At 48.8% G+C, this 25,494-nt stretch overlaps 1 protein-coding gene across 1 annotated transcript in view; it reads left to right on the top strand.

Moving 5' to 3' along the window:
* The window catches only part of CUNHXorf38 (chromosome unknown CXorf38 homolog), a 156,973-nt gene that overhangs the window by 90,305 nt on the left and 41,174 nt on the right, over positions 1 to 25,494 (top strand). Inside the window, exon 5 of the mRNA XM_086950436.1 lies at positions 21,444 to 21,608. Within this exon, the coding sequence (XP_086806562.1) occupies positions 21,444 to 21,608 (165 nt within the window). The remainder of the gene's footprint in view (positions 1 to 21,443; positions 21,609 to 25,494) is intronic.

Below are 25,494 nucleotides of genomic sequence, written 5' to 3'. Positions count from 1 at the left end.
CCTGGTGTCGAAATTATACGGGGCTATTCGCCGACAGCGATCGGTCCCGGCCAATCGGGTGCGCGAGCAGTGGGTTGCCGAATTGGGTGCTCCTATTACAGATGAGCAGTGGAAATACTGTTGCGGGCTCACGGCCAATGTTTCTTCTAGTTGTCGCCTTAAAATCATCCATTACAAGTTTGTTCAGAGGTATTACTATACCCCGGCGAGGAAACTACGGTTCCATTTGGCGGAGGATGACCGGTGTGCTAGGTGTCGTGCGGAAGGCGCAGACTTTCTGCATTTGGCTTGGAGCTGTGCGGGGGTATTGGAATATTGGACTCATGTTCATGACGCCCTGCAGGTTATGGCGGAGGATGGGGTGGCGTTTGACCCCTTGGTGATGTTACTTGGCTTCTCTAAGGACGTACCTGCCTCTCACCGTAGATTTGTTGACGTGGCCCTGCTGCTGGCTAGGCGTAGGGTGGCTTGTTGCTGGGGTCGTGGTAGGGTGCCGCGCTTTCAGGACTGGGTGACTGACCTCATATACTGTCAGGACCAATACAATGTCTATTCTGACTTGATGCCTGTTCGATGCAGACCAAAGGACTTTTGGAGTCCGCTCCAGGTGTACCTCCTGACCAGGGCTGTGCGGGACTCTGATTCTGAATCTGGGGACCGCGAAGGGATAGGTTGATAACATCATGATAGACTGGGATTTTACACAACGCCTGCTTCTCTTCCGATATCGGGGGAGGGGCTGACTGTCTCCTTTTCCTGCGGGCTATTGGGGGGTTGAAGTCCCCTTTACGATTGGTGTATTACTGGTACTTCAGATTGCATCCCTGTGCGGCACCTTTATTTCCTGTGTTCCTCCTTTTTGAGTCCCCTCTGCCTCATGTGCTCTCCGCTTATGTAATGTGTTCATACTGCATTGTCTTATTGGCTTGCCTGCCCATGCTGGATCATGGTATTCTAACCGCTACTGTACATTTCGCTATTGCTCCTTGTATTGACTGGTGCCCTGCCCTGTACTTCCTTGTATCTCCTTGCATTTTTTTTTTATTTCCTTGGCACTGACGTACCACTGTAATGGCCATATGTGACTGTCTGTTTTGTATGTACACTTCCCTGGAACCTGTTTGTCTCCAAATAAAGGTTTAAAAAAAAAAAAAAAAAAAAGTGGATTTATGTCCTAAAAATATTGTACAGTATATTCACATACACTGTAGTGGTGTAGAGTAGAGTGCACTGGAGTGTGCTACAGTGTAGGGGCATATATTGGAATGTCATGCACTGAAATAGTATACAGTGGAGTGGCTTATAGTGGTGTATAGTACACTGAAGTGGTGTAATATCAAATAAGGTACACTGGAGTGGGGTACAGTGGAGTGCTATACACTGGATTGGGGTACAGTTGAGTGGTGTACAGTGGGCTTACGTAAAGTGGAGTGTGGTACAGTGTACTGTTGTAAAGTTAAATTGTGTAAAATGGAGTGGTGTATATTGAAGTGCCCTACAGTGCAGTAGTGAAGAGCGGAATAGCATACACTATAGTAGGGTACAGTGTAATATACAGTACAGTGCAAATAGTGTTTAGTGCAGTAGAATAAACTGTAGTGTGACACAGTAGAGTAGCTTAGAATTTAGTAGGGTTTAGTGTAATAACATTGAGTTTAGTGGCTTTAAGTGTTCAGATGTACAGTTGAGTCCCATATAGTGGAGTAACTCACAGTAGACTGTCAAACAACTCAATAGGGCAGATTATGGAAGAGTAGAGTCTATTCACGTACAATGAAGTGTGGTTTTAAGGAGTGCCGCAGAATGTAGTCATGTAGAGTGAAATGGCATACAGTGGATGGTGGTATAATCCAGTGGCATAAATTTTATTTTCCACACCAGGTATTTAATTTATTTCAAAGTCATAATCCTCTAAGGAAATCACCCATTTAGTTATGCTTCCAGACACCAGAATCAATTCCCTTTTTTCTGAATATCTCACACAGAGGCCCATATTGTTGCAGAACAGCCCCCAATCCTTTTTGGCTGGCTGATGTTCGTTGTTATTATTGACTTTTCCTTCGGGTCAAAATCTTTTAATGTGGGCGCTTTGTTGAGTTCCTCCTTCAACACTTGGGACTTCCTCTCACAAGACCTATCCCACACAAAATCTATTCCTTTCCTCAAAAAACGTCTCATGTTGACATTGCAAAGTTCTGGACAAACTTGCTATAATATTCAGACAATCCGAGAAATGTCATCAACGATTCTCTGAAGTGGGTGAACTCATCCTGTGAATAGTGTGAACCAATTCAGTTTTTAATACGACCCCGTCTTCTGTAATAGTGTGTCCCAAATAGTCTATGGAATATACCAAATTTACACTTCTAAGTTTTATTGTGAGATTACATTCACACAGCTTCTTTAGAACCTCCCTAACATGGGTATTATGTTCCACAGCATCTTTGCCAAACACAAGAATATCATCCTGATAAACACAGACATCTCTTGTGCCCTTTAGACCTCTCCACATCACAATCCAACACAGGGGCCGCAGACACAAGACCGATGGGCAACCTCACATAATGAAAGGTTCCAAAAGGCATTAAAAAAAACGTCAAATCCTTAGATGTGTCTTCCAACTCCACCTGATGATAGAATGAGAAGAGATCTATTGCACTTAAAACTTGGCCCCATCCAGCAACATCTGCAATTCTGAAATATTTGGAAGTGGATGCTTGTCTACCAATACATTTCTATTTAGTGGTCTCAAATCTACACACAAATGTAGACTTCCATCTGATTTCGGCTACAACGACAGGTGCACGCCATTTGGTGTCTTCAACAACATTCTCAAAATCCGGTTTGCTTTTATCTTTCAATTTTCAGTTTCATCTCCTCTCTAATGGCTATAGGAATATTCCTAATCTTACAACACACAGGTTGCACATTGGCTCTCAAACAAATTCTATGCTTGTAGCCTTTAAGACTTCCTAAACGCTCTGTTTGGGGAATCCTTCTTTATTTCCTCCAAAAATGACCCACTTGATTCTGACACCTCCACCTCCTTCCCATCAGTTCTATCTTTTAAATAAACCGGTTTATCACTGTTAGGATCTAACAAGACCCCTGAGTCTCTTTGATGCAACTAACTGATTATGCTGTCACCTTTCTTTAAAACATAAACTATCCCTGCCACAAATTTCTCTGTTTATATTCAATAAGCCCATTGAAGTATCCATGCACTTTAATGGGCTTACCCACCATAAGCACATGACCTAAAATCTGGTCTGCGCAATGTAACCTTTCCTTGTACATTCTCATGATAAAATGTATTTCAAATTATTGTGATTTTGGCACCTGAATCAAAAATTACTTTTGCGTTCAGCCCTTACACTGTAGTTTTGTCAACAGGACTGATTCTTACCCTTTCACCTATCTGTAACCCTATTTGTCCACATTCAAAATCGGTGTCATCGCTATTCTGATCTTCATTCATCGCAACTGCTCTAACCTTCTGCTTTGGATTCTTTGATCTTCATACAACCACAAAAGGTCCCCTCTTTTTACATATTGTACTAGTTGCTCTAAGAGCAGGTCACATTTTATTATTGGCCATGTGACCACTTTTATCACCTCTATAACACTTTCTTACAGCATTTTTCTCCTTATCGCTATAGTCATTCTTAAAACTCTGTTCACTTATACTTATCTTTGTTAGATTTGTCCTTTACAGCATGCAAAGTTTGATCCTTTTCATGCTCTCTGCTAATTACTTCTACACATTTTATTGAATGCTCGATTTTATTAGCTACTCAGACCCCCCAGGATATAGCGGCATAGATTTGCAAATTTAGCGGCACACAAATGGAAATTTAGCGGCACAAAAATGAAAATTTTGCGGCATTATTGCGGCACTTTATTTTACTGTTAATCATTCCTTTTTAGCCTTAAATCTATGCAAACTGATTTAGCAGAGTATTTAACTATGCAATAGGCATTATTAACTGTATTAGAGTTTATTTGCTATATTCTCCTTTGTGGTAACATTCCAGGAGCATAGGCCCAGTCAAGCACAGGAAGACCCCAGAGACGCCCCTGACCATGGAGACGTCAGAGACCCCACTGACCATGAAGACGTCAGGGACACCCCGGACCTTGGAGACATCATGTACTCACCCTCTCTTCTAACAACAATGCTGTTACAGGAAAGAGTTTAAAATGACACCGCTATTAACTGGCCCACTCTGTAAAGTGCCGCTAATTGTCTTTGCATGTGACAGAAAACACTGGTCACTTTGCAAACACATGCAGTTATTTTCCATTCTTTGTATTGTATCTTGTATTTATTTACCCCTACCGCCCCGAGGCTGCAGCTCGAACAGAATACTGCAGAGAAAGACAGCATTTCCAACAAAATGTTTCTTTCTTTTTTGGATCAATTTCACAAGGCAACGAATGAAGGAGAGGTAGGAACGGCTTGCTGAAGTCACGATTTTCCTTCAGCAAGCTTGGGTGGGGGAGGACATAGGACTCCATGGACCAACAAACCTCCCCCTTCCCCCCCCCACCCCCCCCCCGCCCCCTTACTTCCTGAACCTGCCGACGGAACAGAAAATGCCAGAGAAAGATGCCTTCCCCCCAAAAATGTTCCTTTCCTATTTTTCATTCATTAAATGTGGGAACGAATGAATTAAAGTTAAGAGAAGGCAAGAATTGCTTGCTGAAGTCACGGTTTTACTTCAGCAAGCTTGGACGAGGGGAGAGCAAAGTGTCGCAGGGTGCTGGGTGGTTGGTGGCTCAGGAGAAGCCCCCGCTCCTTCGCAGAACTTTCAAGTACTCAGCTTCCTGGGGGAGGAAGAGTTGTAACTCTACACGTCACGAGCCCTGTGCTCTCCGTAATCATTCCGAAACGTGGCTTTATTTAAACAAATGTAAAGAGCACTTTCTCAAGCCGAAATTCAAACACGGCTTTCTGCCCTCTGCAACCCCACATCATCACTCAGCGCTACCCCAGCATCACTCAGCACCACCACATTATCACTCAGCAGCACCACATTATCACTCCGCACCGCCACATTATCACTCGGCACCACCACAGCACCACCCAGCACCACCACAGCACCACTCAGCACCACCACATCATTCAGCAACACCACTCAGCACCACCACATTATCACTCAGCTTCACCACATTATCACTCAGAACCACCACATTATCACTCAGCACCACCACATTATCACTCAGCACCACCACATAATCACTCGGCAGCACCACTCTGCACCACCACAGCATCATTCGGCACCACCACAGCACCACTCAGCACCACCACATTATCACTCAGCACCACCACATTATCCCTCAGCACCACCACATTATCCCTCAGCACCACCACAGCACCACTCAGCACCACCACAGCATCACTCAGCACCACCACAGCATCACTCAGCGCAACCACAGCATCACTCAGCGCAACTACAGCATCACTCAGCGCAACCATAGCATCACTCAGCGCAACCACAGCATCACTCAGCACCACCACAGCATCACTGGTTCAAATATGTTCTCTCAATGTTTCAAGCTTTATTGCAAATGTCACAAAAAGATGTTAATATTTCACTTCTGTTATTTACAAAAGTTTAAGCTATTGCCATTATAAATTACAATCACTTTTATTTATGTTTTAATTATTTAAAACATTAAAAGCCATTGTTATTTGTAATATCAATACATCTAAGTCATGTAAATACAAAACATGTTGCATTACAAATGCTATAGGTGTCACATTTGCGAAAGTTATAACTATTGACATTGTAAATGACAAAGCTATTAATTTAGCTATTTTCAAAAACAACACATAAATACAAAAATTGTCATTTACAAGACCAATAGCTCAAACTTTCCTAATGCCAGACCTATTGCAATGCAACTGCTTGTTCCAAGATGAAGGCATGCCTTTACCTCTGTACGTCCCTCTTCATACTGCATAAATCGTACTTCTAAGATGATGGCATGCGTCACAACAAACGTGCACTTCGCAGCGCTCAGGCACATCCCACTATGTGTTTCAGTTATGCTACCGTCGCAGAATGAAATGCTTGCACTGTTCAAATACAAAGGTCCCTAACTTCCCCTCCAAGAAACATTGCAAGTATATAATTAGCCAATTAGCGCTTGGCTATGGTTTTTCTTTGCAGTTTATCTCTATTCTGCTCCTTCGCTTATAGTTATTTGCAGAAATACATCGCCATGCGCACACCACTTGTGGTAAACTGCCGAATACACAGGCGCAAACAGCTCTTTCCTCCTTTGCTTTACACACAGCACACAGCTTGTAGAGAGTAACAGCCTGATTCATGAAAACCGAAATCTGCGATTTTCAAATTGCGATTAACAGCGAATCGCAATTTAGAAATCGCAGATCGGTATTCATGAAATTTTCCGAGAAAAAAATGCGATTCGCACGCGGCCGCAAAAAGCGATTGCGAGTTATGGGAATCGCAGAATAATCGCTATTTTCGGCAACATCCGTGTAGGAATTGCGATATCGCAAATAGCGATATGGCAAATAGCGATATCGCTAATTGCGAGATCGCAAAATGCGAGATCGCAAATTCGCAAGATCGGGAAAACGAGAAGTCGCATTTCGAGCACAGTGATGACATCACAACCAGGAAGCAGCCAGTTCCCACCCCCATTCTCAACAGTGAGGCAGACCTCGAGGTAGCAAGCAACTCAGCTCCTACCAGGGCACCTGCAAACTTGTTTTTCAACACCCTCTCTCAGTGCAGCTATGGCAGAGGAGGCTGTACCTGGGCGGAGCAACACCGGGCACAAGAGAAAACTGAAGTTCTCCGAACAGGAGTTGGAGCACCTCATCGAAGGTGTGGTGGAGAACCACTCTAAACTGTTTGGCAGAGAATCAAGGAGGGTGCCTGAGTAGGAGAAAAGGCGAATCTGGGTCGGGATAGCGGCCACAGTGAACTCCGTGGGCGTGGCACACAGGTCCTTGGAAGAACTAAAGAAGAGGTGGTACGACCTCCGAGGTCGTGCCAAAGAGAAGGTGGCCGAGAGGCTGGGCGAGACCCTGGCTAGTGGAGGGGGAGGACCTACAGTCTCACCCAACACCCCCATGGAGGACCGCGTCGAAGACACGTTGGAGCCCGAGGCGTGCATTGGGGTCACAAGATTGGACTCATCCCGCCCCACCCAAGAGAGCCAAGGTAAGTGGCATGCGACTGCGACCCTGTCCCCTATCAATGGCCATGACCCTATAGCGTCCCATAATATTCCAAAGTCATGCCTTCCGTGCACATTAGGTAATGCCCTGAAGCATTGTGGGACATGTAGTCTGCCCACAATGTACAAGTACCCCAATGCAGCCAGACAGGTCCCAAAGTACGCAATGCCACAGCCAGTCAGGGAATGTCAGCCAGCATGCATGTAGCAACTGCACGTGTGACAGATACATGCAACTAATGAACGTCCACTTCCCCTCACAGGTGGCGCAGACAGCAGCGACAGTGGCAGGCTGCTCATCGACGCGCAACCACTGGATGCCGAGGAGGTGCCGTCACCAACACAGCCTGCACCAACAGGCGCAGCACCTACCCCTGCAGCCAGGCCCACAACATCTGTGCCTCCACCGTCTGGCACAACATCTACCCCTTCAGCCAGGCCCACAACATCTGTGCCTCCACCGTCTGGCGCACCATGTACCCCTGCAGCCAGGGTTTGTGGGAGACGGGTGCATTCCTTCATTATCCATTATTTCAACATTTTTAAACCATTTGCTTCAAAGTTTCAATCTTTAAGCGTGCAGACTTCTTAAGTGCAATGCCCAAACGCACTTCCGTGAACAAAACACCAAATGTAGGAACGCACTCGCGCGCCAATCCGTTGCACAGCATCAATGCCTTTTGGCACATTATCCTTCAGTTATACCATCATTTTTTTCTTCGACTTGTTTCTCAGTAAATTTGATTATATTTATCTTCACATTGTTTCATACTCCTCACTCGAAATAATCATGCCATTTTTTCCAGGTTTCTAGTGTTTCCACCGCGTCCATCCGAACTTTACAGAGAAAACACGACTAGGGCATGTTGTATTCAGGACAGAGTTTATTTTTGAATAAAAAACCCAATGCATTTCGTGCATATTTGCACTTCGTCAGGGGTCACTCTAAATAAAAAAGATAATAGAATATACACATCAGTTGATCGTCTTTCCATCAAATGCACAAACATTACCTATTATTTGAACGTTACCCTCAAAACTCTACCCAGTCTATGAAAATTAACTAGTCTCCTCACAGACTTAAAAAACCAGACGTTCTATGAAAGTTGACGCGTAATACACCTCGCTATCTTTTGCTGTTGTCCCTAATGTTACCACAGTATGACACGTTGATTTAACGATATCTATGTAATTACAACATAAATGCGGTTTGGCGCTAAACTCTTCACTATTTAGAGCATATTTGGGAGTAACTTGTTTCACTTTCAATGCTAAACAGGTGATGTGAACGATATAAATACCGATTTTTTTTAAAAAAATGTCACGAGTAAACAATCCTACGACTGCATTATTCTCTATACATGCTTTGGTCTTTAGTCGAGTTTCACATACCTGTCATGAACTTTTATGTAAAAACACCATCCGTATCGCTTACAGCTGCATAACTAACTTTCGTACACCCAAACCTGCTCCGTTTTAAACACACCTTGCCTGTAACCCCGCCTAGTTCCCGCATCTGTGTAAGAATCTCGCGCTCTTTCTGGATTTCTATTGCTAACGCCTGTATGCTTGCGCTTATGTACTACATGTCCCACAATTCATCATTAATCATAATCTGACAGCGTATAGAGCTTTATCACAAAAATTGTGCATATGCTAATAAAGTGGCCTCCTTTTCAAGGTGATATTTGGTAACCTTCCTGAGTACACAAAGTTCTTTTCGAATGAGTGAATCACCATGTTCTTCCAGAGTCATTATATTTATCTACTCTTGTGGGTGCAACCCGTGAAGGGCATTTCGTGAGTCAACGTTTGTGGGAGACGGGTGCACTCCTTCATTATCCATTATTTCAACATTTTTAAACCATTTGCTTCAAAGTTTCAATCTTTAAGCGTGCAGACTTCTTAAGTGCAATGCCCAAACGCACTTCCGTGAACAAAACACCAAATGTAGGAACGCACTCGCGCGCCAATCCGTTGCACAGCATCAATGCCTTTTGGCACATTATCCTTCAGTTATACCATCATTTTTTTCTTCGACTTGTTTCTCAGTAAATTTGATTATATTTATCTTCACATTGTTTCATACTCCTCACTCGAAATAATCATGCCATTTTTTCCAGGTTTCTAGTGTTTCCACCGCGTCCATCCGAACTTTACAGAGAAAACACGACTAGGGCATGTTGTATTCAGGACAGAGTTTATTTTTGAATAAAAAACCCAATGCATTTCGTGCATATTTGCACTTCGTCAGGGGTCACTCTAAATAAAAAAGATAATAGAATATACACATCAGTTGATCGTCTTTCCATCAAATGCACAAACATTACCTATTATTTGAACGTTACCCTCAAAACTCTACCCAGTCTATAAAAATTAACTAGTCTCCTCACAGACTTGCAGCCAGGCCCACAACATCTGTGCCTCCACCGTCTGGCGCACCATCTACGCCTAGCTCAACTCCACCAGCAGCTGGAGCATCCACATCTGGTCCAGCGACAGCGGTGACACAGCGGCCACCCACTGTGGCCAGCCAGCAGAGCAGGCGTGGCAGGGCTCGCCTGCAGAACAATGCACCCAGCGCCAGGAGGGGGATGGAAGTGCGCTTGCCGAGCATGAGCATAGAGCGTAGAATGCTACGCATTCACCAGCTGCAGGCACGCTTGCAAGGGGCCATACAGATGCAGCTACACAATATAGGCCGCAATGTGGCAAATGTGGCTGAGCGGATGGACCGCATGACGGCAGCCATGGAGGCCAACACAGCTGCGCTGATATCCCAGCGCAACACCGCCCGCCGCCGCCACCGGCAGCTACTGACGCGGCTGTCCGCTTACACTAGATCAAACTACGTGATCGGGAATGTGACGTCCCAGCTATCGCGACTGTCCCTGGCGCAGCAGTAGCAGCTAATCCAATGCTGCGAGGATGTGGCCAGAGTGTTAGAGCACCTCATCACTGCCGTTATGGCACTCCATCCCGCTCTACCTGGCAATGTCGGGGGGGACGATGCCAGCGAGGGCACATCAAGTGTGAGCAGCCAGTCTGCCTCACAGGTGGCGGTGTTGAGACGTAGCAACAGGCCCACTGCAGGGTCACGTCCGGTGGCAGAGGAGGAGCCGGAGAGGCGCTTGGGTGCTTCGCGCCGGAGGCGCACATGAGTAACATGTACTTCTACAGGGACATGCTGACACTATAAGCCTGCCCTGTGTTTTGGACGCATCAGTATGGGGCAATACTGATTGCATAGGAAGGATGGCAACTTGCACTATTATTGTGAATCAAACAATAATATTTATTTTTGCATCATACATTGGCGTCCTGTCATTATTTCCATTTGCATGCAATTATGATTTGTTGGGTGAGGGGAGTGGGTGCACTAGAAACTGTTCATTGTGATGTGGTTGCGGCGTCTGTGGCCTTCAGCTGGGTTCTCCCCGTGTGCATGGCGCATATGTGCAGGTGGCCGGTCGTCCCCTTCCGACTCACTGCCAGAGATGTCTACAGGTATCCGGCGCTTGGTAGCAATGTTGTGTAGTATTGCACACACAGCCACAATGCGGCAGCACACATCAGGACTGTAGTACATGGCCCCACCTGTCTTGTGAAGTATGCGGAATCTGCTCTTCAGTAGCTCAAAAGTCCTCTCAATGCAATTACTTGTGCGTATGTGTGATACGTTGTACCGCCGTTGCTGTGGTGTAGCAGGGTTGAGGTATGGGGTGAGGAGGTATTCACGCAGGGCGTAGCCACTGTCACCTGAATGAGAGGAGCAGAGGGTGAGTGCCTGTGCAGCGCAGCTACTTCATCGCAGTGTGACATTGTGGGCAAGGTGTACTTACCAAGTAGGTGTCCTTCACCGAAGTCTCCCCTGGCCAGTCGTGTGTGGAGGCCGCTGTGCCGGAATATGAATGAGTTATGTGTACTCCCCGGGTACTGTGCCACTATGTCCGTGATGTATGTCTTAGCATTGCAGACCATCTGGATGTTGAGGGAGTGGTAGGACTTGCGATTGCGGTACATGTACTCCGTTGCAGCTGGTGGGCAGATGTGGATGTGGGTACAGTCAATGCATCCTATCACGTGTGGGAAATGGGCGACATTGTAGAATTGAAGCTTGGTCTCATCCAAATCCTGTTGGCTTGTTGGAAATTTGATGTGGTGGTGTAGCTGGGTCAGCATTGCGTCAAGGAAACTCCCTAGGCAGCGGGACATGGTGGGCTGGGATATCCCCCCAGCAGCCACAACTATCCCCTGGAAGCTCCCGGAGGCCAGGAGGTGCAGGCTACACAATACCTGGACATGTGTTGGCACGGCATTAGTCCGCCTTGTTGGGTGCTGCATCAGGGGTCAAGATCCTGAATTAGCTTGATGATCATTGCCCCATTCAGGCGGTACTTTGCATATATTTGCTCTCAGGTTTGGCCCAGCAGGGTGACCCGCTGGCGGAATATCCTGGCCTGGATTCTGCGTCTCCTCCGTGCTGCTCGCTGTAGCCTTCGCCACCTGACCACCATGTACATTCCTGGCATTGTGACACTCCTTATGCTGATGCTGCTTCTCCTTAAGTGTGTTTGGTCAGGCCAGCCCCAGTTGCTGATTGGCCAACGGTTTTTCAAATTTTCTTTTACTATGGGTTTGATGGTTACCACCTTCTTTGGGTTGTCCTTAAATTGCGCCTCGCAAACTGCGATTTTGGTTTTTTTCGCAAATTGAGATTTTTCATGAATCCCGATTGCGAGGATATTGCGATTTCGCTATTTTTTTCGCAGAATCCGTGCTTTCTCGCTATTTCCGATTCGCAAATGGTCTACTGCCGGGATTCTGCGATTCTTTTAGCGATTTCGCAATTCTGTGTTAGCGAATTCGCTATTTTCGTGGTGAATACCGATTAGGGAAATTGCGCCCGCGATAGCATTTTCGCAGCTATTGCGAGCGCAATTTTGCTTCATGAATCAGGCTGTAAGTTTCTTTTCACAGCACAATTAATACTATGCAAACCATTTGCAGACGACTCCAACAAAAACACATTTTAAAGTCAACTTGATGTCACCTAGGTTCTCCAACAATGTTAAGGGTAAAATGAATCTGTTTCTTCCCACAGGATGAATGTGTTGAGATCTTCTTTCCTTTCATTTCCGTCCCGTCTCCAGTGTGGTAATTTAAGAATCACTCGTATAACCAGCTTCAAGTTAATAGCAAATTCGGTCCTTTATTAGTAGCAAAACAATGGTTCCTGTGGCATATCACTAAATGAATCTACAATAAATTGGGCACTTAATGCTTAGATAGGCATTAAGTGCCCAATTTATTGTAGATTCATTTAGTGATATGCCACAGGAACCATTGTTTTTCTGGATAAACACTATACCCTGGTTCCGTTGTGAGTAGGGTCTCCCTTGTTCCCCTTTTTCGCTTTATTAGTAGCAAGCAGGTCCCATCCAACTTCCTCCTGGCATAGTCTCCCAGCTTCTACCACTTCCAACAGTCCATGTCATATATGCACATTCTGTATGACATGCTAACATTCCACTTAGGATATCTGCTACCACAGGTCCCCAGGGTCTAATTAGGCTTGGGGAGGGGGGCCATGCTGCCCTTCCCCATGTTATTAAAAAGAAAATTAGGACCTGGGAATGAGGACGCCATGGCCTAAGAAAGCTTGGGGAGACGGCATGTGGATCCCTACCCTTTAAAAAACATAAGGCCATGCGGCCAACCCCTTGCTGCGCACGGCCAAAAGCCAAGCGCAGCAGGGAGTTGTCTTTATGTATGGTAATAAAATGTTACTTTACTTTAAAATAACCCTAGAGTTTCACTCAAAAAAACGAAAGGCTAAAGTAACATTATAGCTAAGTGTGATTAAAAAAAGATCTGTTCTGGTCTGGTGTACTCTGCAGTAGATGGAGTGTGCCTGTGATTTTGTAGAACCTATTTGTTTGAGCTGACCCTGGTAGGTGAGGTACGAATTGAACCATTTATGAAGAGAGCCTGAAAAATCCCATGCGTATTTTCAGGGCATTTCAGCTGCTTGAAGTGGGCTGTCTAAGTGCCACTGTGTTATCTGAAGCCTGATTGGTAGTCCTGTAGAAAATTATTCTTGCTGATGTCCTCCTGTAGCTGGGTGGCAACTGCTTCCTAAATGATTTTCCTCATACAATTTTAAGGCTTTAGGGGGAAGAATATTGAACAGTGCTTCGTTTAAGTGTATATCAACCTACCATTAGCGACTGCCTGTAAATAAGGTACAAGAGGTGGGGGAACTCCCAATGACAGCCCCCCCCCCTCAAAATGTGCTGAGTGACCCTTACAGTTTGACTGGTGCAAAGTTTCTTAAAGATTCACTAAGACCTTGGGTTTAGGGGTAGTTGGCCTGAACATAGGAGTCCCCCCTTCACCACAGGGTTCCCCCTTGAACGTATTCTCCAGAATACATTTAGGACTTTATGACTCAAGTAGTTAGAAATGGAGAGCTTACACATACTTGAAAACTTTTTGTTCAAGCATTCAAAACGTTATACCTCCTTTTCCAGAGGTGAGCATTGTTTACTTATTGCAATTGTAGCTAAAGTGTGTCCAGTAGCGACTGGTGAACCCTGTAAGTGGTGGAGTGTAAATACCCACCCTAAATTACACATAGCAAAAAGGTGAAGTGAGCAAGCTTGACTTGCACGATGAGGGCTCAGGAGGTAGGATTCCCTCTGGAAAAACATGAACAAATGGGGCCAAATGGTGAATTTTGCAACCCAAGTTTCACATAAATTGACTTAAACATGTATACTGATGGGTAACCCATGAAAGATTCGATGCACACAATCTGTCAAGCTTTCTCAAGAAAACTTTCAGAGATTTGCAGAAAAGTAATGCATTTTTAGAGCAACATGCGTAAAAGTTGGGTAAAGGTGGCCAAGATGGCGTCGGAGTAAGACGTGCTTTTGAGTCGCTCCGGCGCCCGACCTGCTAAGCATTGTACAGCATCGCCTACGGGGCCTCGATCCGCTCCCGAACGACAACAGCAGTCCGTGGTGCTGGGCGGAGTGGTCTGGTGCTATCGGCGCCCTCCGGAGTGGTCGTCCGGCGCCATTCAGAGCTCTACAGCAACGGGCCTACTGAGCACCGCCCTTGCGTACAGACGAGCCCGCCTTGGAGCGCAGTGGACCGGCGGCGGCTGGGCGGGGCTTCACGGAGCAGCGGACGCCCTCTGCCTTCTCGGCTTTCAGGCCCCCTTCGCTGCAACGGAACGTTGGTTTGGAGGTTCACCTCTTGCTTTGGTCGGCTGGGAGGCTCAACGGCCGACTACTTGGTGCAACTTGGCTGTCGCACGGCCCATCCACCGGGCCCGAGCGACCGGGAGACGGAGGGCTCAGTTGTGCACTGTGCCGAGTGACTGATTACGGCCTGGCCCTGCGAGTCCGGTCCGTCGACTTTGCTGCCACTCCCTGGCTCCTCGGCTGGGGAACCTTTCTCGAGCGTCCATTGCTGTGTGCAGGTGCTCTTCCCTGCAGCTCGGACGGCCTTGTGCCGCTACCCCGCCGCCATGTCGACCTTGCCCCGCAAAGGAAGGACGGTGAAGGAGGGGACCTCCAAGGCATCGCAACCGCCCAACTCCCCAGGGGCGAGTGGCTCGGCGAGACAATCGGATGAAGAGGCGCCGGCCACTAAGGCCTTCATGTCGGAGCTCTTTGCCTCGATCAAGGAGGACATCTCCGACCTGCGAGCCCAACTAGCTTCGGACCTCCGTGAAGTCCGGAGGGACGTGGACGGCATTGGTGAGCGAGTGGCCGTACTGGAAGACCATGACCTAAGTATGGCGAATGACGTCCACCAGCTGCAGCAAGATGTTCTTCGCCTTACGGACCAGAACTTGAATTTGCAAGCCTACGCCGAGGACCTGGAGAACCGCTCCAGGAGAAACAACATCCGGATCAGAGCGGTCCCCTGGGACGGTGAGGCTGGTGATTTGAGGGGCTACGTACAGGCCCTCTTCCTCCAGGTGCTTGATGAGGAGGACGTTCTAGAGATTAAACTGGACAGGGTGCATCGAGTGGGCCTGCCCAGGCGAGGGGGCCCTCCTCCAGATATCCTGGCTTGTGTTCATGACTTTCAGATCAAGGAACGCATCCTCCGGAATGCCAGGGCCCTCTCCTCCTTGACCTTTCGAGACCATCGGCCACAGTTGTTCCAGGACTTGGCGGCGTCTACCCTTCAGAAACGGAGGGAGTTCCGGCCGGTGACTGCCTATCTGAGGGAACAGGGCATCTCTTACTCTTGGGGTCACCCTTTCCGAATCATCTTCCGGTGGCAGAACCGGCTGGTGCAAATCCGCTCCTTGAAGTCCGCGAGGGAGCTGTTGGGACTGGAGGAAGAGCCACCCTCACAGGCAGCACGATCCTCGCCTTCACGGCGCCGCCATCGCTCCTCGTCATGGCACAGAGTTGGGGCCTCCCCGGAGCGGCTGCGACCGGACCACTCCGCTCGCCTGCAGGAGAGAGGATCAGCAGTGGCGTCGGTGGCCTCGGCCACTCTTGCAGACTCTCAGCACTCCTCTGGAGCGGCTTGACCCCTGATTTCTTTCAAGGTTGGGCGCCGGAGCGCCTCTACTTCGACGGCCCTGGGGTACTATGGTACTTTTGGAGAAGACACCCCGGGCCTTGGCCCTGGGGGCCCTTGATCTGGTGCCCCCGTCCCGATACCAGTCTGATGCGGACCGTGTGACCTGTGGCCCATTGGAACTGCTGACTGTAATCTTCAGGTTGCGGGCCTTGTGCTCTGTTTTTTTGGTTTTTGGGTTGTTTGGGGGGGGTGGGCCAGTGGGTGCTTGGCAAGCGCTTGTAGTGGCAGTACAGTTTTGGTTGGGGCTGGGGCTTGGGGGGGTGGTGGTGGCGACCTGGTGTGTTAGCGGTGTGGTGTATGTGATTACAACCCTGTTTATTCCCACGCTTCCTGAAATGCTCTGTTTGAGGGGTCCTTGGGCCCTGGTGCCTCTTTGGGCCTTTGACCGCGAGGTTCTGACTGGGCTGTGTGGCTGTTCGGACGTATGCATGGCGTGGCTTTCTAGTCTCCCGTTATGACTATTAGCATAGGTACATGGAATGTGAAGGGCCTCAACTCCCCGCAGAAGAGGCAGAAGTTATGGAAGTATATTGTGGACCACCACTTAGACGTGGTTGCCCTTCAGGAGACCCATCTGGCTAGGAAAGATGAACTGCGGCTCCGCCACAGGCAGTTTCCTCTTATCTACAGGGCGTCTGCGGCCACGAAACATAGGGGAGTGGCCCTTCTATTCCGAGCTTCCCTGCATTTTCAGCCCCTTGCAATGAATGTTGATAAGGAGGGTCGCTGGCTGATGGTGAAGGGGGGGTTACATGGCCACCTCTGTACCTTTGTTGTAATGTATGCCCCGAATACGGGTCAAAATGGCTTTTTGCAAGGCTTGCTTGATAAGGTGGGGAATTTTGTGGAGGGACACTTGATCTTGCTGGGTGACTTTAATATGGTATGGGACAGTGACCTGGACGCTTCTGGAGCACGAAGGGCGGTCACTGGAGTCTTTTCGGAGGAAACTAAGCGTCAGTTGGGTGATATGGGATTGGTGGATGGTTGGCGCTTTGTCCATGCACAGGCTAGGGACTACACTTTTTTCTCTAATGTTCACCGCTCGTACTCTCGCATTGATTATGTCTTGGTGGGCCAAGCTCTCCGGGGTGATGTACAACTAGCTAATATCTTTCCACTTTCTTTATCCGACTATAGCCTGGTGGTTCTGGGACTACACTGGGCCCCTGGGGGGGACGGTTGGCGCAAATGGTACTTCCCAGCAGCCCTGGCGAGGGATGACCTGTCCTGTAAGGCCTTACGTAAGGCAATCGGCGATTTCTTTCTTCTCAATCCTCCTTCGGACACCTCGGTGTACAACACCTGGGATGCGTGCAAGGCCTCCTTAAGGGGCACTTGCCTCGCTCTCAATGCGCGCCTGAACAAACTGCGACGCGAGGAGAGGGAGGCTCTTGAAGCGGAACTTGCCACTCTGGAGCAGGCCCACAAAGCGAACCCCTCCAGGGTGACTTTACGGCCCCTAACGGCGGTGCGCGGGAAGCTGAGTGCCCATTATAATAACAGGGCGGAGTTCACTCTTCTGCGCCTGCGGCGTACCTCTTACTCCCAGGGCAACAAGATTGGGCGCCATCTTGCCCGGCACCTCCGTGACAAGCGCGAGCGGGAATACATTGGAGGGGTGCGTGATCGCACGGGCTTGGTTCAGCATAAGGATGCGGACAAGGCGGCCATCTTTGGGCGCTTCTACGCAGCACTCTACTCGAGTGATGCTCTCGACCCGGAGGCTCAGTCCAGATTCCTGGAGGGGCTCCCTCTCCCGAAGGTCTCCAATGAATGGAACAATTTGTTGTCCTCCCCCATCACTCGGGAGGAAGTCCTGGACGCTATCAAGGCCCTGAAGCTGCATAAGGCGCCTGGGCCTGACGGCTACACGGCCCTCTTCTATAAGACGTTCGCCTCGGAGATTTGTGACTACTTGGTCTCCCTCTTCAATGCTATGGCGACCGACGGTAGGACTACGGACTCCATGGCCGAAGCGCTGATCACCATAATCCCCAAACCGGGGAAGGACCCTTCCTCCTGTACGTCTTATCGCCCGATAGCGCTCCTCAACCTGGACGCTAAACTGTATTCCTCCATCTTGGCGGGCAGACTGCAGGACCTCATGCCGGCCTTGATCCATCCTGACCAATCTGGTTTCATCAAAGGTCGGCAGACTCATGACAATCTGCGCCGCGTGGTACATCTCATAGAAAAGGCGGAACGGTTCCGCATACCTGCGGTGCTGGTAGGGCTGGATGCGGAGAAGGCCTTCGGTCGCGTGGATTGGGGGTTCCTGCACCGGACGCTGGAGGCCTTCGGATTCTCGCCCGGTTTCATTCGCATGATCGAGGCCAATTATCGAGGTCCTACCTCCCGGGTTCTGGTCAACGGCCACAGATCCGAGAGTTTTAGCCATTCCAGGGGGACGCGCCAGGGATGTCCCCTCTCGCCCCTCCTTTTCGCCCTCAGCATCGAACCCTTGGCATTGGCGGTACGGGAAAATGAGCGGATCTTGGGGCTTCCCTTTACAGGTGAACAACATAAGATCTCGCTCTTTGCCGACGACGTCCTCCTGTCCATACGCGACCCTGCTCAGTCCCTACCCCATGTCCTCTCAGTCCTCTCCGCCTACGAGGCTGTGGCAGGCTTTAAGGTTAACTTTGATAAGTCCTATATCTTGAATCTGACCCTGTCCCCAGGAGACGTGCAACAGACCCGGATGCTTACTACGCTTGCTTGGGCGTCCACGTCCCTGCTTTATTTGGGGGTGCGACTGACTTCCACCGTGGGAGCCCTGTTTCAGGCTAATTTTCCGCCGATATTGTCCTCAATCCGGGCTGAACTGGAACGGTGGAAGCCCAAATTCATCTCCTGGCTTGGCAGGATTCACGCCCTCAAAATGGTTCTTCTCCCCAAACTCTTGTACCTCTTTCAGGCTTTGCCGATTCCGGTGGGGCTGGACTATTTCCGCCGATTGAAGACCGTGATGCTGAAATATGTGTGGCAGGGTGGCCGGGCCCGGCTTCCATTTGCGGTTCTTCGGCGCCCACGCTTAGATGGGGGGGTGGGTTTCCCGGACATGCAATTGTACTACAAAGTGGCTCAACTGAGAGTTCTGGTGGAGTGGTCCCAACAACGCTCGGAAAAACATTGGCTCCATATGGATCGGAGTGTGGCGGGCCGCTCCATATGGGATCTGGCATGGAAGCCTAAGATGGACCGGCCCAGGAACGCATACATTAGCACCCCCACGAGCACGGTATTGAAGGTGTGGGACGCGGTGAGTGGCGATGACCGCTGGACCACATTTCCGTCCCCGTTCACCCCGATTCATTTTAACCCGGCCTTCCCCCCGGCCTTGACGGAGGGTCCTTTTGAGGCTTGGAGGGAGGGCGGCTGTAGAGCCCTCACCCATTTATTTCATGGTACTGAGCCCCTCACTTTCCACAACTGTATGAGGGATTACGGGGTGCTGCCAACGGAGCGATTTAGACATCTCCAGCTCCTCCACTGGGCGACGTCGCCCTCAGTGGTGGATGCCGCCACCAGGCCCCTGACGACTTTCGAATCTTTCCTTCTTCGCACCTCCACCATGAAGGGGGCGATCTCTTTCATATATAAGCTGCTATTGGACACTACTATATCTCCGAGACCGCGGTACCAGGACCATTGGGAGTCTACGTTGGGAAGGGACATCTCAGCTTGTGAATGGCGGGGCCTGTGGCGGGACGTGTCGGCGCATAACCACTCCACTGATCTCAGGGAGGCCCATATGAAACTCATCTTTGATTGGTACCTGTATCCCTCTAAATTGCGACGCATATTTCCGACTGCTTCAGATAGGTGCTGGAGGGGCTGTGGAATGTTAGGGGATTTTAGCCATATCTGGTGGGACTGCCCCTCCATCAAGCCATTCTGGGCCGAGATTCTCTCGCACATGAGGGATATCTTGGGTTACCCAATCCCAGACTCCATGGCTTTTGTCCTTTTAGGCCTTAGGGACCCTCTGCTCGAGCATCAAACTAGGGCGGATAAGCGTATCATGTGGTTGTGTTTGGGTGCGGCTAAGATGACCTTGGCAGCCGCCTGGAAGGCTCCGTCTGCCCCTGCAGTCTCCTTGTGGCACGCCCGTTTGTGGCGCTTGTTGAGCATGGAACGTCTCTCTGACATTTTTCTGGGTAACTTTAAGAACTTTATGCACAACTGGGGCCCACTTGTACGATTTCTGTCCCGGGGCCTTCCTTCGGCAGTGTGTCCGTCAGCACTGCGATCCCTTCATCTTTTCCAGATCTGATTGTGGGAGTAACTGTGATGGATTGTGTGTTTGGTGTCGCCACCACTGGGGGGAGGTGAATGTTGGGGTGGGATGAGGGTGGGAGGGTAGTTGGGGACGTTCTCTTTTTTTGCGACTTACTTTACTCTTGGGATGAACATTACATCTTGCTTAGGGCTGGAGCTGCTCCCCCTCTCCAGGGACACTACCTCTATTGTTGGTACGCCTGGCTTAATGTGGACGCTATGATGGGTAGGCCTCCTACCCGTGCCTCTGTTGCTTGCCCGGTCCCTGGCGTCATGATGTGGACTTTGGAGTTCAGCTGGCCTTGCTTTGCGGACGTTTCCTCTCCCCAATCATTGCTCCCCCTGTGTGGGGTTTGTGGCGGCATGTCGCCTGTTCTTCTTTCCTTCTCCTTTGCTCCTCTTGCTCTATACCCTTCCCCCCTTTCCGTTTCACCTTGCATACTACAAAATAAAAATTTTACAAAAAAAAAAGTTGGGTAAAATATTTTTTCATCTTATAGGCACCTCACTTAATCGGGATAAGCAAATTGATGTAGCCTGTCGCTTTCCCATGTTTGCTTGGGATCTTTCTTCAATTTCAGCTGGTATTACATTGTTGTGTGAGTTTTGTATAGCTTTCATATTCCGTGAGGTCTTTTTGAGCTGAGAGGGAGTCACAATCAAAGGACCTTCCACATCCTTAGATTATTTTTTTTTACCATTTAACCCTTCTTAGGTTTTTTGGGAACACAGCAGCTCTTGAACAACAGCAACTTCAGACTGCTTATTTTAATTTAGATTTTTAAGTAGGAAGGAACCACTGTGTTCTCTGTCTTTAGTATCCACCATCCTCCTTATAGGCACTCCTGGTAACCCTGAGGGCCTGGTTTGTTCTGTACCAAAAATAAAAATAAAACAACAGTCCTGATCCTGATACGTGCTGTTGTTTGGTATACTTGATGACCCTTCTTCTGTAGTGTGTCTGCCTAATTCTTATAAAACATCTGTAATTTCTTACGGATTGTGTCCATGAAGCATTTTTAGATGTATGCAAATACATTAAGTGCACACAACTGAGTCAAGACAATGAAAAATAAATATGAAACTGGCTCGAAATGTAGTGGGAGGGTTAGCAGGCTATGTTAAGGTCGGGCAAACAGTTAGACGTACAAATAGAATGATTTGGTAGGTATACATTGTTCATTACTTTGTCTCGTTACTTACCTGTAAAATTTGGGATATCTTTCTACATTTTCCTTTGAATAGCCCATTGACTTTCAGCATAATTTGTCTTGTTTCTATTTATAATTGATTGTTGTGAGTGTTCCTTGTTATCAAATATCAAACAGGTTTTGTCTTCAGACTGGGCTGTACAGATCCCCGGGGGCGATGATGTGGATGGGCTGCAGGCCGTCTGTGGCATCTCCATGGAAGAAGTAGAAATGGAATTATTAAGGGAGAAACTTCAGGAAATGTATGATCTAGCCGAGGAACAGGACATGATTTCAGACAAGGTACCTTGGGAAAGTGATTTATAATACTTACACACTTTATAATTTTCATTATACAAGGTGCAAATGTACTAAGAAAACCTGCAACTCTATGCGACTGGCATAGTATTCAGATTGAAATGTTACATATTCAGTTTTCATATCCTTTGTGGAAATTAGTAAAATTCCATGTTTTCCTTTGTATGTTATGGTCTTGGTAAAAGACTACTTTGCATTTGGTTGCTTGGTGACAGATGCCAAGCTCCTTTACTGGTCCTTATAAGACCAAGCCAGAGTGCGGGGGAAACTTTGGCAGCAGAAAATACTGTGTTTGTGTTTTTGTATGTGTACCTTTGTGCCATTCTTCTCAGCACCGCTGTACAAGGCTAGGTAGATGGAAACCTGGAGTGTGGGGTCCCGCAGAGGTAACCAAACATAAACAGTTACAGATGTCTAGTTGTGCCTTCCACCGAGGGGTTCCATGTAATCAACATTGAAAGAAAAGCTTGAGGTGTCTGTGATATTAGTTGGAACCGAGAGGTAGAAACATCCCCATTATTGACACATACCCATTCTATGATTTTATATTGTGTATGACAGCTCATGAGAACCATAAGTTAATACCATGGATCAGCTGTGCAGGGGGAATTGTGTCACTGAAGTATAAAACAAAATGCCTTTTGCCTCCTTTCCCTCCAGCCGCAGGCACCCATTCCCTTTTGTTGTTGTAACATTTTATTAAAGACTTGCAATATTGACATGTGCAGCATGACTCGTTCCTATGATACGTTTCCATCACATTTAACATTAGCATAGCTACATCTTACATCAGACATACATTGTAGATTTACAATGAATAAATAGTATTTTTATTCTTCCTCACCATCTGAGCTCTAACCTTTAGTCGGAGGGGTACAAATACCTCCTCCAAAGGTGTTCCATTTACCCCACATTCTCTCCCATTTTGTAGGTCACCCTCTGTGGATATACATGTTTTTTGCCGTCACCATAGTCGCATCCATATCTTTACCCCAGTCTTCGAGAATTGGGGCGACAGCCGCCCCCCAATGTTTGGTCACATTTCATTTTGCTATCATCATCCCTAGTGTAGCCCAAGCTCGTGCTGTGTGATTCAGGTCTGTTGGCTCTCAAATGTTCAGGAGGCATCGTTTAGGGCCGGGCGGAACGGAAATGGCGCTAACCTCAGTAATGGTGTTCATCACTGCAGGCCAATACAGTTTGATTGCAGGGCATTCCCAAAGTGTGTGGTAGAAAGTGCCCACTCCCCCACATGGCAGGACTGATCAGTGGTGTTTCCTATCTTGCATAATTTCACTCTAGTGAAATAAGTCCTGTGAAGTACTTTAAGTTGTATTAGGCGTAATCTAGAGGGCACCGCCACCACCCTAGGGGATTCTGTCGCCTCCTGCCGGTCTGTGTTGTCTAATTCTCCTATTTCAGCCTGAAATTTGACCCGCAGCTTTTGCATAGGGTCTAGCTGATGATTGACAATCTTCCGGAATGTGAGGGAGATCGCTTTTTTCCCATGTAATCTGTTAGGAGTCGGTCTTCTAATGGAGAGGCCTCAGGAAGGATCGTGTTCAGTGGTATGGCCGCTTCCAGCGCGTTTGATCTGAATGTAGTCCTCAAGCCTCACCCCAGGACCTCGTCCCAGGACCTCGCTCATCCTCCCTGGCAGCTCTGCAGTGCTCTGCGCCGCCTGGCATCCAGCAAGCTCCCTGTTGCAGGATTCGAGTCCCCCCTGACCCTCTTTTTGCCATATTTCGGTTAACGGTAAAATGTGCCTTGTAGTGTTTTTGTGAGTTAGATCATTGCCTAGGACTGCTTCTGTTGTTTAACTTTTCCTCTGTTACTGTGATTTTATTTTCCTCTTGGGCCCCTCGTTGCTTCCTGTTCACCTCTGTTTCTCCTCCGGCGCTGACCCCTCCCCTTCCGCCCCGCTCCCACCTCCTCGTCCCTCCCCCCTCCCCTACAAATGCTAACCGATACGCAGCCGTGCAGCGGATGTGCACATCGCCAAAGGCGCGCCTAAGGCAAGCCCGTCTGCGGCCGTCCGCGCCTGGACCGCGCCAGACACCCTGGCCCCGCAACCTCCACTGGACCAGACGCCGCTACAACGCCAACACCCTCCACGCACTCAACAGCAGCCGAAATCCCAACTGCTACCAGGCCACCCCGAAGCTCACCCACGGACCTTTCACCTGCCGAAACTGCAGTTACACCAGTGGGCGCACACCAGCACGTCCAGCCCACCCCAACACTGAAGGCAATAACCAACTCAGATGCATACTACTCAACACCCGCTCAGTCCACAAGCACGCCGTCGAACTCTGGGACCTGCTCGACTCCTCCGACCCAAATGTAGCCTTCCTGACGGAGACCTGTATGAACACCTCCTCGGTGCCGGACATAGCCATAGCCATCCCGGACGGCTACAAGGTCACACGCAGGGACCGGAACAACAACAAACCAGGAGGAGGCATCGCCATCATCCGCAGGAACACCATCACAATCTCAACCAACACCAAAGACACCCTCAGCATGGCCGAACACCTACACTTCCAGATCCACATCGATTACAACACCACCCTCGGAGAAACCCTCATCTACAGACCACAGTTAAGTGAATCTATTGCCGACCTCATCAGCACGCGCGCCCTCGCCTACACAGACTATATCCTCCTCTGAGATCTGAATTTCCACCTCGAGAACGCCAACAACAACAACTCCACAACACTGATCGACAACCTCGGATTCAAAATACTCGCCACAACACCCACCTAGTCTGCCGGACACACGCTCTACCCCTTTTTCTCCGCCAGCTACCACGTCACAGTCAGCCACACCACCGAACTCCACAGGACCGACCACCACTGCGTCCCCCTCTCCTTCAAGAAAGGCGCACAACCATCCGCAATGGACCCCATACTGCAACTGGAAGAAAGTAACCGAAGACCAACTCATCACCACACTCGCTCGAGACCCTCCACCCAAGCCCACCGAGACCGACGCAGCAGCCCACAACCTCAGAAAATGGATCAACGACTGCGCCAACACCCTTGCCCCAATCAGGAAACCCCCCAACAGGCACACTGACACAAGAGCCATCTGGTTCAACGCCGACCTTCAGAACTCCAAGCGCACCAGCAGATTTGAGAGGCAATGGCGCAATGAATAGACACGAGACAACCACGCAGCTTTCACGAACGCTAGACACAAACACCACCATCTCATCCGATCCACCAAAAGATCCCCCTTCAAGGAACACATCGACAACAACGCACACAACAGAAAAGAGCTCTTCAACATCCTGAAAGAACTCGCAACCCCCAGCTCCAATGACGTACCGCCGTCACAAGAACTCTGCGACTCCCTGGCTACCTTCTTCCACTGCAAGATTGCAGACATGCACAACAGCTTCGACACCCAGACACCGACAATAGACGCGGACCCCCTGACACAACACCCACCAAACACACCGACCTTCTGCTCTCCTGGAACAACGTCACCGACGAAGACACCATCAAAATCATGAACACCATCCACTCCTGTGCACCATCTGACCCCTGCCCCCACCACATCTTCAACAAGGCAAGCTCCATCATCGCACTTCAACTCCGAAAGATAATCAACAGCTCCTTCAACGCCGTCACCTTCCCTGAGATCTGAAAACACGCCAAGATTAACGCCCTCCTAAAGAAGCCCAAGGCAAAGCCAAAGGACCTCAAGAACGTCCGACCCTTCTCCCGTTCCCGGCAAAAGTCATTGAGAAGACCGCCAACAGACAACTGACCCACTTCCTGGAGGAGAACAATGTCCTGGACTCCTCCCAATCTGGATTCCGCTGCAACCACAGCACCAAAACCGCCCTCCTCGCCGCCACGGACGA

This window comes from Lissotriton vulgaris, unplaced genomic scaffold (genome assembly GCF_964263255.1).
Source record: "Lissotriton vulgaris unplaced genomic scaffold, aLisVul1.2 SCAFFOLD_1625, whole genome shotgun sequence".
Classification (NCBI taxonomy): domain Eukaryota; kingdom Metazoa; phylum Chordata; class Amphibia; order Caudata; family Salamandridae; genus Lissotriton; species Lissotriton vulgaris.
This window is presented reverse-complemented; position numbering and strand designations above follow the sequence as displayed.